At 40.2% G+C, this 13,735-nt stretch overlaps 1 protein-coding gene across 1 annotated transcript in view; it reads right to left on the bottom strand.

Annotated features, from left to right (window-relative positions):
* Positions 1–396: 396 nt before the first annotated feature.
* LOC148037416 (THO complex subunit 4A-like) overlaps positions 397–13,735 on the bottom strand; it is a 29,049-nt gene continuing 15,710 nt past the window's right edge. Inside the window, exons 3-5 of the mRNA XM_087676334.1 lie at positions 1,944–2,012; positions 1,615–1,799; positions 397–1,263 (exon numbers count right to left, since the gene is read on the bottom strand). Of these exons, the coding sequence (XP_087532460.1) occupies positions 1,098–1,263; positions 1,615–1,799; positions 1,944–2,012 (420 nt within the window). The 3' untranslated portion in view covers positions 397–1,097. The remainder of the gene's footprint in view (positions 1,264–1,614; positions 1,800–1,943; positions 2,013–13,735) is intronic.

Genomic DNA, 13,735 nt, shown 5'->3' with positions numbered 1-13,735 from the left:
TGGTCTTAGCTTTGGGAGATTGGTACATTATGTAGTAATGTAGATAATATAGATTTAGTAAAAGCTTTGAATGCGCTGTAGCCTGATACGAACCAAACACAATGGGCATGCTTCAAGCCCATTAAAGTGTGTATTCAGTGCAGTGGATTATATGGTTTAGAAAGATGCATTTAACGACTAGAAAACAATTGCTTACAATTCCCGCACATAAAGGTCACATACTTTCCAGGAACTTACAAAATATTAAATGGCTTTCCAAACATGACAATAATTATAGAGCTAGTCTGGAACTCCCTTTGCCCCTGTGCTGTGATATAGTGATAGAATAAAGCCTTGAAAAGTTTTGGAGGGCAGTTAAAAGCTTATAAATGTTCCCTAACCAGTTCCATTCATTAGACACAATGACACTTCAAGATCTACTTGCTTAGAAAATATGGAACATAGCCCAATGATGAGACAGTATGGTATGTGCATGGAAAAGCCATCAAATTAGATCCCTAATTACATGATACAAACAAATTTAGTCGCTGGAAACATCAACTGAGTGCATAACAAAAATAATATACACAATCACGAGTACTTGCAACTTCTACTCTCCACGTGATAAAGATTCAGAACGGCTTCACCAGCAGTTGCTGCCTACAAACACCGCAGTTTGTTCAACTCTTCCAAGTCTTTTCATCTGAACTGAGCTGTATCAAAATTCTTGAAACATCAAAAACTAGGCGTCTAACACGAGCATCCAAGTACAGATCAGAGGGATTGATTTCATTGAGTTCTGCAGCAGCTCTTTGCTTCACCAATCGACCAGCCAAGAACCTCCAAAAAGTAGAGAAAATGCGACTCAAAGTGACAGCAATTGAGCCCATTGTAAGGTGAAGTAAATAATCTTTGAATTGTAATAAACCTGTGGTATAGGACACTACTCAAAGGAACCTGGAATCTGGCCTCTACCTGTGACACACTGTCCAAGGAAGTTAGAAGCAGACCTGGAATCTGTACTGGTCTTCACTGCTGTAGCAACAGCAATTCACAGACTGCAGTGAACAGAGTTGTCAAATCTCCAGGTGGCATGACAGGACACAGCTAAATACTGGCTATGATGTTTGCATGGCATCATGATGATACTTCTCAAGATCTGCATCTAATTCTTCAACTGTGGGAGGCTTCTTTTCCCTTCCTGAGGGAGGTGCTCTTCGTCCTCTTCCTCGTCCTCGTCCTCTGCCACGACGCCTATAACCAGACCCTTGCCCACGAACTCCACTGATAATTGAAGACACCTCCAACTTAGCTCTCTCTCTCTCTCTCTCTCTCTCTCTCTCTCTCTGATGTTAGTATACCTTTTTCTTTCTTTCAGACACATTACAATCATAATATATGAATTTATATGTGGAGAGATTTGCATAAGTATGCATTATATGTACACACACGTGGTATAAATAGAATGTGTGTGTAGAGAGAGAGAGAGAGAGAGAGATGCATGTATGAATGGATACAGAAAACGTGTTCAGATGTATGCATCATCCCTGGATGCACTAAACCAAATAGGTGTCCAATCATCAGACAAGAAGAAAATAGCTTAAAAGTATGACAAAAGAGGAATCCAAATCATACCTCACCACAACAGTACGCTGGCCTCTTCGATATGGAGTTCCAGTTAGTGCTGGAGTTATTGGAGGTAGAAGGTTTGTACCAATAAGCTCTATCTTCATGGGTTTCCCATCAAGCTGCACATGATTGTACCTTTTCAATGCAGCAACAGCATCTTGGCGCCTTGAATATACCACTTCAGCCGTACCCTTTATTATCCATATTCAACAAAACTCAGCTTTAAGGTAGGCTCCCACAGTCAGATTGCTAGGGCCTTTAAAAATTTGTGATCAACTCTCAATCAAAAGTTTAAACTACAAACACCAAAGTAAAATATGAACATTTAAGCATGCCTTTGATCGTCCACTCTTATCGTAATGGATACCGCATCGTTTGAGATCACCAACTTCTGAAAAAAGTTCCTGCCATATCAAAAATACCATGAGATTATGTATTGCAGATACGCTCTCTCTAAAGGTGTAGTTCTGTCCATGTGTAACATGTAAATGCATCACCAACCTTGTAAGCAGCTATGAAGGAAAAAATAGCACCTCACTATGCAACAGACTGACTGCTTTGAACACTTGCACTTTTGTTTTCAAAGGGCATACCAGATCTATAAGACACTCGTTGAAGAAGTTGGACCACTATTTCTACCCAGAGGGCACAATGAATGCTCATGAAGGCTATAACCTTTATAAGTATGACCATAATCACATTTCAAATCACTTCTGCTAACATAAAAGTAATCTGCTCTTGCTGGTAAGACTTACTCATATTGACCCAAATTTCAGATAGCAATGATTAACATGCCGAATTACCCACTCTTGTACAGCCTACTTACCAAGTGCAACAGAAAAAAAGATGTACTCCACACACAAGAACATAAGACGAGGGCAAAGGGCCCCACCTCTTCCTTCCGGATCTATCACATACATGAACAGAAGAGGACAATGTTATGGGAGAGGGACTCCCAGTCAACTCACCTTCTAATGCCAAAAGCTTTTTGGGCCTGTTCTTCACAGGAGGGGATAAAAGCAATTCCTAATAGGCTCTTCTGGAAAGAATTTAAAAGGATCATACAACTTGAAAACCTATCTGGGCAACCTGGATACAATTCGAATGCATGCTGATTGCAATGACTTTGGGAGAAACACCTGAGAGAGAGAGAACTGTCAAGAACAGCAAGAGAGCTGATTGTGATGTGATTCTGAACTGTAAGTCCTACTTGCAATGATTTTGGAAGAGTAAGGTAGAACTGTCAAAAACACCTGCAAATGAAGGCAAGATTATATGCAGGAGGAGCCATGGCAGATGTTCCCCAGGATGGCAGAGACAAGTTACGCATTCAACTTTGGTGGGTCCTTAAACACAGGTGGGATCGAGTTTTGGATGCTTTCAAGCTTCTGCTCTCCAGTTCTGTGCCTTTGAACCCAAAACTAAGAATAAGCTCTCTCCTGCAGGTCTGCTTTTTGCTGAAAGCAAGGCCTAAGTAAGTCAAAACCAGTAATTAAGGTACTTCCATTATACCATTAAAATCCATTCCTGGTAATAATTGACAGAACTGCTCTAATATTGAATTTCTATTCTTGATGCTAAGTTAGTTTTTCAAAACATGGAAGCATATTGTACAATTAAGATGCTTGTTTAGAAACAAATTCAACAAGTCAGGAATGCAATACTAGCCATTGCAAAATCCAGAAATACCCTTTAGGTGAATCCAACTTCGTGGAATGGTGCTGTTTGTAAATCTTATGACCTTTTGTAGACATTAGCAAAACTTCCTCCCTCCTTGCATAGTGGTAAATGCAAATATACAAAATAGGGATAAAGATAATGAATAGGCCAAAAACAATGCATACAACTGCATGTAAACTTTTAAAGGAGGGGGATGTTAGCAAATATGTCAACTCATGTGTGAGTCTGTGCATGCAAAGGCTGGGCACATTATTTAGGTATTTAGGCATTTTTATTTGTGCCATTTTATGGTCATATTGGGCATTTATTGCTGGCCGACCAGTATTAAATGTTGGTCGACCTGACACAATTTATGGCATTATTCATGCCTATATATTATGGGCTCCTCAATCAATCAGTTCACCACCTGGAGGTCCCGTGGAGAGATGAGCCGGTGCCCGTGCCCATGCAGCTAGTGTCTCACTGTTGTATGCGACAGTCTAATGTCTGATATATGGATTCCATTTCCCGAGCATACATCTGAGTTCTCATCTATATTGTGTTCTTCAGTGTTCTTTCTTTCCCTTTCTTTTTTTGTCTTGTGTTTCAACAGTTTATTACAGCATATGTTTACACTTCCATTGCTACTCCACTTCTAACATGGTATCAGATTTCAAGATCGGTGCTCCTACTGTGTTTTATTGCTGATTTCAGGGCTGTTTTCACCCTTGCTGATCGGTGCTCCAACCAGACAACCTGTTTTACCTGCCTTTTTTGCTGACATCAGCATCCGTACAGCCTGCGTGTTTGTTTCAACCTGCGTTTTGGTGTCTCTGCATCTCCTCCTAGCTGGGCACTTGCATTATCAGGCCGTTTTTGCTGTTTTTGGCAGTTTCAAACTGATTTTTTGACTTTTTGCAACAGCTTTTGTCTTCTTTTGGTCAAGATTTGGGTTATGTTATATGTGAACTCTTATTTTTTGCCATCTGCACTCGTGTATTGACTGTGTTTCCTCTCCAAATACCTTCTTTTCTCTACTTCTCTTCTAAATCCTCTATAGATGGCTGCTCCATGCACATCCACTCATGATAAGTTACATGGATCTAATTATCTTACATGGAGAGCTATGATGAAGCCTTGGTTTATACAGAAGCAATTACAAGGAAGGCTTTCATTAGGTTCTAGTCAGGCTCTTGCAACTTCACAGAGGGGTTCAAAGAAAAAGTCGAAGACCCAATGTTACCATTGTGGAAAGAAAGGTCATTTACGGAAGGACTGCAAAGAGTTAGCGGCTTCCAAGAAGGAGGAGGGGCAAACAACAAAGCGAGATGCAAACTTCTCCAAGCAGTCATCATCTGCCTTTGACTCGGACTTTGATTCTTCGGCCAAGGAGAAGTCCAACGTGAAGAAAGGATCGCCTTCTATGGATCACGGGAAGGGATTGATGGCCCCTTCCTCAACTGCTTTCTAGTGGTGGTGATGAAGTCATCCCTCACAACTCTCCAATGCCAAAGAGGGAGTGTGAGAGAGTGGTAAGATGGGGAAGCTGCGCTCATCTATGCATCTATACAGATGCATAGGATCCAAAGGGACTTCCCTGACGCATTGACCAAAGTCTGGCAAGTTCAAATCTTGAAGCTGGGATTGACATCCAAGTTCATGATGGGCTGGTCACTTGATAGAGAGGGTGGCTTTCGTCTGAAGCTCACATAAGGGGACACTTTGGCGATTTGGCAAAAGGAGGGGAATCCATGGTCATTTATGCACTGCAACATTGGTGACAGGATGTTCATGTGTGCTACATCAGAGGCATTGTTGACAGACATTGAGAGCTGCTATGATCTTCTCTATTTTCAGGAGCTGGTATAATCGACATCGACCTCACATTCTCTTCGAGGCACCTTGGTAGTGGCTTGATCACACCCATTGCCTAGGTATCCATGGTTCTACTTGGTGGTTCTCTGTTGTATGGACTATGATGAGCCATTTATCATTGTATCATTGTATTGTATCAGATCACCCATGATCTAAGAGAGGGTGTTAGCAAATATGTCAACTCATGTGTGAGTTTGTGCATGCAAAGATTGGGCACATTATTTAGGATATTTAGGCTTTTTTTTTTGCCATTTTGTGGTCATATTGAACATTCATGTTGACTGACCAGCATTAAATGATGGCTAACCTGACACATTTTACGACATTGTTCATGCCTATATATTCTAGGCTCCTTCTCAATCAATCAATTCACCGACTAGAGGTCCCGTGGAGAAGAGCCGATACCAATGCCCATGCAGCCAATGACTCACTCTTGTATGCGACAATCTCGTGTCTGATATATGGATTCCATTTCCCGAGCATACATTTGAGTTCTCATCTGTGTTGTGTTCTTCAATGATCTTTCTTTCCCTTTCTCTTTTGTCTTGTGTTTCAACAGTTTATTACAACATATGTTTATGCTTCCATTGCTGCTCCACTTCTGTTAGGGGAGAGGGGTGGTTGGTGTGTGCCAACAACCTATAGTATAAGATAGGACAAGGACAGATTGAGACGAGCTGAGGATGAGATACAATAACTAGGGAAAAGTGATAGAAGGAAGGGAACTAATTTGTTGGTTTAATCATAAATTAGAGTTTCAACTATCAAACAGAATAGCTAAGCTACTTTTCCCCTTGAGCTTATCCACACCATCTATAAGCTTTATCCTCATCTCCTTGCAAGCATCAAATTAAAGGGACGAAGGAGATATTTAAGTGCGGCAACATCCCCACACCATCTATAAGCTTTATCCTCATCTCCTTGCAAGCATCAAATTCAATGAACGCTTGAACCTCAATATCAATGAAGAGCGTAAGGAGGTGGACATATAACAAAGCTATAGAGTTCATTTACAATGGCCTCAAAATGATGGAACACAACAGTGGGACAGGAGATAGCATGCGCAAACAGCATTGCATTGAGCCAAACCCAAGTGTTCGTCGTTATACTCAACGCATTTTTAATATCTTAATTAATAATTCATTGTTATTCCTCAATAAATTAGTTACCTAGGTAATGCAACCATCAAGATTTCGAGCATCCTATGGTGTCTCATAACTTTGGTAGGAGGATTCCAAACGATGATACCCTAAGAGGGGATTTCCAAAAGAAAGATTCCCTCCTACGATATCCCGTGATGGGATTGAATCCGATTGCTGCATGAGAAGGTTGTGTTAATTAGCATAAACTTAGTATCAATAAATGATAGCATCAATAAATGGTAGTAGATACTAGATAAGGACAAAAACACTAGTCACAATTTTTATTATTTAAGGATTATTAGAATGCCCTTGAAACATTTCAGAATCGAATCATCGCATTTCAGCACAAAATGTTTCACTACTGGGTGGATCGTATGTTAAATGCCACATAAAACAACAAGAAAACACATTTAAATGCATATATTCAAAATATTTTAGTAGAAATTATATGTTTTTCCTTGGACTGAAACAAGTAGACAAAACATTTCATTAGTAAAACACATTTTGTATTTCATCCCTAGTGAAATGCGTTTCATGGTTACCATGTGCCCATGTGCTCTTCTTGCATGTCCAAAATGCAAATGCCTCATCTTGTGCTTTGACTTTTAAGGTCCAACCATTACATCATAAAAATTTGGGCATTGAGAAACCTAGCCAATACACTCACTATATTCATCAATTGCACTTGAAGCATTGCATTTGCGTCATCTTCCTTTTGTCGCACAAAAGAAAGTTACACTAGAAGATAAGTACAACTATGCAATATTAGTTGCATTATTGTATTGCTATCACACATTGGCATAACCTTCAACTAGACTTGCTACATACAATGACGACTACTCAACAAAGGACAATGAGTTGTCATCACTTACATTTCGTTCTCAATGACACATTTTTGCTAAATTTCCAGAAATGCATCGATGTCCCCTTGGGAGAAATTCATCTTTGCTCAATGAGACAAAGCTTACCCTCTTAGGAGAAACAGTGATGTCCGAAAAAATGAAACTAGCCTACAAATCTCTAATCTACAAGGCAATTAATATAAACTAAACTTACAACACACACACTATTGAATTCAAGAGCACTCTTCCACAATAGGCAACACCAAATTGGCCCTCAAGGCATAGTCACAAGGGACGCAAGGGACATGAGTCCAAAACACAAGGACTCTATCCCAGAACGCAAGACCCATCTCCAATGCGTCCCAAAAACGATGTATTTCCATGCAATGATCTGTCTCAAGGGAACGCATCCAAAGTAGGAGGATGGGAGGATACATGTGGAACAAGACACAAGGGATGCCACGTGTCATAGGGTTTGCACTGCTTGTACTCTTTCTTGTAGTCTTCAATGTCACAAGACTATGACAACTATTACCTTTTTGTTGATTTCTTTATTACATATTTTATTTGGTTTTTCTTTTTAGAAGGATCCCTCTTGAAATCTAAATGCCTGAGTTGCAAGGCCAATATGTGAAACGGACAGGAATGTCTAGTGAGTCAAGACTGGACAGTTAAGGTCTAGTATAAGTCTGGAAGAGACTAATGGCACTGTAGATTGACAAGTCTGGAAGAGACTTGTGAAAGTGTATATGGACAAGCGTGTTGAAGAACTATCCTGGAAGAGACTAGTTCAAAGTGAAGATGGACAAATCTTCAAGAGATTAGTCCATGTGGGGTCATCAGTGGAAATTCACTTACAATTGAGCTACATTACAAATTTGGATGTAGCCTTAGTCTGCAAAGATGGTCAAAAGACTAGTGGGGATGCAATGGAAGCAACTCCTAAAATTTAGGGAGTTACTATTTTTGGACCCCAGAATCTATTCACGTCATTATCTTCGTTTTTGTACGAGGATTAATCCTTTGGTCTGTGCCTAGGTCAAATTTTGAACCGAGGATGGAGAATTTTAGACCGAAAGGTTTAAACAGGGAAATTGTTACATGTATGCCATGTGTCACAATTTGGGCATAAATTCCCAAAAGAGAGAGAGAGGGCAGCACAAAAACGAGTTTCAATGCATGGGGGGCTCATTTTGTGAAAGGGAGATGGATTGCTGCAAATGGAGAGCTCTTGAGAGCTGGTCTACCTTGTCTATGATGCACAGAGGGCTAAGCTTGCTTCCTACTCTCTCTCTTTCTCTCCCTGACAATATGGTTATGCTACAGAATCAAGGGCCTTTCTTCTAATTCAGGTACAACTGTGTGGAATATGTTGTTTTTGCATGAGGCAAGAGCCTCTTTTCTCCAGGAACAGGAGCAGTTGTTTGCTGCCCACAAGCAGGAACAGGTGAGGGTGGTAACCTCACCAAGCAAGTGTTTGAAACAGCATTAAATCAGTTCTGATTCTGGACTGTTCAAAGGTTATTTCAAAGCCCAATTGATGTCAAAATCAAGGTGCACTTGGCCCAGATGATGCAGGACAATGCAGGGAACAATATGAGCTGAGAATAGGTGTCAGAACAGGTCTGAACCAGTAATTACAGTGGGCTGAACAGTACAGGGAACAGTATGAGTTGTAAGCAGGTTTCAGAACAGCGGTTGAAATGGTCAATTCTGCACTCCAACCAGAAGATTCAGACTTGGGCAGAGTTTCCCCTCCTGATCAACTTGATTTGGGTCAGTAATTGTACTGTTATGCTGTCAAATTTCACCCAGAATAGGTGAAAGACAGCCCATTGTACTTTCTCTTTTTAAAAATAAAGAAACACTGAAGGGGTGCCTAACGTAGGGGCCAACAAGGTGTCTGTGTGGCAACAGGAGCATTCTAGCTTCCTGTATTTCTTCTTGATTCTGTGTCTTTAAGTTCAGGTAAAGTGGACGACTGTAAATTGGGTGAAAGCATTTATGTATTTTGGTTGTACATTACCGCCCTTTCCAGTGAATAGGCCGGTTACATTCAATCTGTTAGTTTTATTGTTTCTCGACTTATATTGTTTCCTGTGGTCTTCAATCCGAGTACTCATTATTTAGTGGTTACTATTGAAGTGTCATATGGCATTTATGATTCCTCAATTTTAAATGTTACTACATTTCTCAGTTCGTATTGTTTCTTGTAGTCTTTAATCTAAATACTCATTATTCAATGTTTACCATTGGACTTTAGTCTTTAAGTCATACAACATTTCTCAAGTCACCATTTGTTGGGAATAAAGGGTCACCGTGCCTTTTATTGTGTTCGGGTGTCAGTGCACCCTCACAATTTGTATTTTATATATATTCAAAACCTAAAAATGTGGTACACAAGTCATTGTACCGAACATCAAGTGTCGTGCTCACTCTCTCACTCTCTACTGCTCTCAACTCTTCTCATCTGCACTCTCAACTCAGCTCACGACAGACTTGTATACAAACTAGTATCAGAGTACACAGGTGCACATTTCACAAAGCTCGTGACAGGCAAGCAAGAACTTCAAGCATCAACTGTCAGTGTTTGATACTTGCAGAAGAGATGACAGATAGTCGAGACAACAGGCTGCAGACCAAGCAGCAGGTTCCACGGATAGTTGGCAAGTCATAGGCTGTAGGAAACACGTCGCAAGCAACCAAGCTGTAGTTGCAAGCGACTAGGCCGCAGGCAAGGCAACCAAGCGCAGGCAACACGAAACAGCACAGGAGAAACGGAACACAACAGGTGAGACGGGCTGCAAGCCACAGTGCACGACCGAACGGGACAGGCTTCAACAGGCACTCCAACAAGAAAGGCAGTGACCTGTCCAACAAGTCACACGTGAGGGCCATGACCAAGCGGGTTGTCATGAACCATACCTGACGGTCAATATTTTTTTAAATCTGAATTTTTTTTATTTAAAAAAAAGAGGTTTCCTTTCCTTTCCCTGCCGAATGTTCGCGGGTACAATCACAGAATACAAATCTGAGCACATTTGCTCCTGAAAAATTGGGGCTTTCCCCGGATTTGGGGATTTTAATGCAAAAGTGAACAATCTAACTCAAAAATTGCAACTGCCCGTGAAATTTTGGGGTTTTTTCACATGTTGGTGAAATTTCTTCAATTTTAGTGAAATTTGTGTACATCGGACCTGAAAATTTTGGGGCTTTTGCAAAATTTCATCAATTTGTGCAAGCAATTGCTTGCTCTATGCATTTGGGTACTTGAATTGATGCAATTTGAACAAATTATCTTCTTAAAATTTGGGGCTTTTAACCCAAATTGTCAAATTTGTGCTCCGGAATGCCTTTGGAGCAAAAATTGCAATGAAATTTTGAGGATTTCACATGTAACTGATGGCTTGGTCTCTAATTGTGTTAGAAATTGCTTGAAGAGTGCAACAAACGACTTTTTTTTTAATTCTGAAAATTCATTTGCAGATCTGAAATTTTCTGCAATCTTGGGATTTTCATTGCTGGTTGGTACTCTTGTGCATTGTGGTCACTTGTATCATATATGGACTTGCCTTTGGTGACTGGTTAATCAAATTGGGGCTGCAAATTATGGCTGGAAATAGTGACAGCAGTAATTTTTTGCACATTAAGAAGCTTGAGGGTGCCCATAATTTTGCCATCTGGCAAAAACAATGCTACAATGTCTTAGTCCAAAAAAAACATGTAAAGCCCATCAAAACAAAGGGAATCAAACCAGCAAACATGGAACAAGACGAGTGGGATGACTTGGACGAACTTACTCGCTCTACCATTGAGCTCTCAATGTCAGACAACTTGCTCTTCAACATTGAGAAGCTGTATTCAGCATATGCAATGTGGCAAAGGCTTGAAGAATTGTATGCTCAAAAAACCGCAACCAGCAAGGTTTATTGGCTGAAAAAACTGATGGACTTTCGCATGAAAGAGGGTACAGCCATATCTGCACACTTGAATGAGTTTAACACAATTTTCAATCAATTGATTGGATTTTTATATTGATGAAGAGTTCAAAGCTACCTTCTTGCTATGCACCCTACTTGAAAGTTGAGATACTTTCACGACAGCTTTGAGTAATTCGAATGCTCAGCTGTTATACTCTGATGTGGAGAGTTCATTGTTGATGAAAGAACTCAATAGGCAAAACAACTCAGCAAACAAGTCTTCAAATGCATTACACACTAGAGGCAAATTTCAGCATAAGAGCAATTCTAAAAGCTGAGCATGCAGTGAGTCTCGTGGAAAGAATGTAGAGTGCCATCATTGTGGCAAACAAGGACACTACAAAAGGGATTGCTTTCAATTGAAGAAAGAGAAGGGTAAAAACAAAAACAATGAAGCCAACAAGGCTGAAAACAAGGACAGTCAGCATACCAAAAAGAGAAATGTGAAAATTGAAGAGGTTAATGTAGTCACTCATGATAATGATAGTGATGGTGATGTACTTCTAGCTTCTTCCTTGGATGCACATACATTGATTGCAAATTCTAAGAATGGCATTCACACTTGGATACTTGATTTAGGTGAGTCCTTTCATGTCACACCACATTATGAGCGGTTCTCTAACTACAATGGAGCAATACATGGTGTTGTCCACTTGGGAAATAACTATGCATATAAAATTGCAAGTGTTGACACTGTGAAACTGGAATTTCAACATGGCTCCATGTTTGTTTTGCATAATGTGAGACATGTACCTCAGCTTAAAAAGAGCTTGATCAGCACAAGGCAACTAGATGATGAAGATTATCACACCACCTTTGGGAATAGCAAATGGAAAATATGTAAGGACTCCCGCATTGTTGCCAAGGGGTCCAAAAGTGATACTCTGTATACTTTACATGTATCTAGTGTACGTGACCATGTCAAACGTCACACAAAAAATCTATTTTGCTAAAGTCTTCACCCTTAGAGTTAGTACATTCAGATGTATGTCAAATGCCAGTGTTATCTCTAAGGAGGAAAAAATATTTGATTATCTTTGTTGATGATGCCACACGCAAAGTTTGGGTTTATCCAATCCGGCACAAAGACGAGACCTTGCATGCACTTGTTGAAAATCAAACCAGCAAGATATTAAAATACCTTCACTCTAACAATAGTGAAAAATATGTATCCAAAGCCTTTCAAGACTTTTGTGCCAGCAAAGGGATTAAGAGAGAGCTTACTGCTTCTCATAATCCGCCCCAAAATGGTGTTGCACAGCGCATGAATCGGACCATTTATAACAAGGTCCGTACAATGATGTCACATGCTGCTTTACCCCATGGTTTTTGGACAAAGGCTGCTATGGTAGCCGTACACTTGATTAATCGGTCACCAAACAGGTCTTTGGGGAGGAGAGTTCCCTCAAAAGTGTGGTCAAGCAAGCCACCTTTGTATGCACACTTGAAAGAGTTTGGCTGCAAGGCATTTGTGTACATTCGTAAGGAAGAACATAGCAAACTTGAGCCAAAGTCCTATAAATGTATTTTCCTAAGATATGGTGATGAAGGTGAAATGGGGTATAGATTATAGGATCCCGAGAAAAGTAGTACGCAACAAAGATGTTATCTTCCGAGTAGATCGCATGCACAAACAGCCCGAAAGAACAGAGGAAGTCAAAAGGGTTGTATTCCAAGAGGATGTACCAATAGGACAACAAAGAATGCCCATTAGACAGCAGCAAATACCTGCTGAAAATGTCCCTGAAAATGTAGGGAATGATGCTGTAAATAATCAGCAAGATCTTTCCCATGATGTTCCACAAATTCAGCAAGAACATGTGCACCTGGAACGACCTGAACCAGTTATACAGCAAGCTGTACCTGCAAAACAACAAGCTGTTAATGCCGATTTACAAGCTGAACAACCAACAAATATTGACCACTGGGTCCGTAGGTCAACCAAAGTGCAAAAACAGCCAAGTAGATTTGTTCTTGGAGCAAACTATATGGCTGATTATGTTATGTTAACAAATTGTGGTAAATTGTCATGCTTCCAAGAAGCAATGGACAAACAAGATAGTAAAAAATGGCAAAAAGCAATGCTATCAGAGATGGAATCTCTCATGAAGAATGGCACTTGGGATTTGGTACTTTTGCCAAAAGGACAAAAAGTGCTACCTTGCAAATTGGTTTACAAAATGAAAGTCGCTTCTCGTTCTTTGCCCAAGTACAAGGCACGCTTGGTTGCTAAAGGGTACAAGCAAGAACATGGAATTGATTTTGATGAAATCTTTTCTCCTGTAGTCAAAATGACTACTTTGCGAACCATCTTGGCTTGGTTGCATCTGAGGTCATGGAACTCATACAGATGGATGCAAAAACCGCCTTCTTACATGGTGATCTTCATGAGGAAATCTATATGCAACAACCTGACGGTTTTGTTGCAAAGGAAAAAGAGCATATGGTATGTAAACTCAACAAAAGTTTCTATGGGCTGAAGCAGACAGCACGCGAATGGTATCACAAATTTGATACATTCATGCAATCTCGAGGATTTCATCGTTCTCAAGTTGATCAGTGCTTATATACCAAGAAGGCAACAAATGGCAACCTTATTTCCTTGGTATCATATGTGGATGACATACTA

This window comes from Lygodium microphyllum, chromosome 4 (assembly GCF_053477565.2).
Source record: "Lygodium microphyllum isolate KBCC chromosome 4, Lygodium_microphyllum_v1.1.10, whole genome shotgun sequence".
NCBI classification, from domain to species: domain Eukaryota; kingdom Viridiplantae; phylum Streptophyta; class Polypodiopsida; order Schizaeales; family Lygodiaceae; genus Lygodium; species Lygodium microphyllum.
The sequence above is the reverse complement of the archived record's forward strand: the minus strand, read 5'-3'. Positions and strand labels throughout refer to the sequence as shown.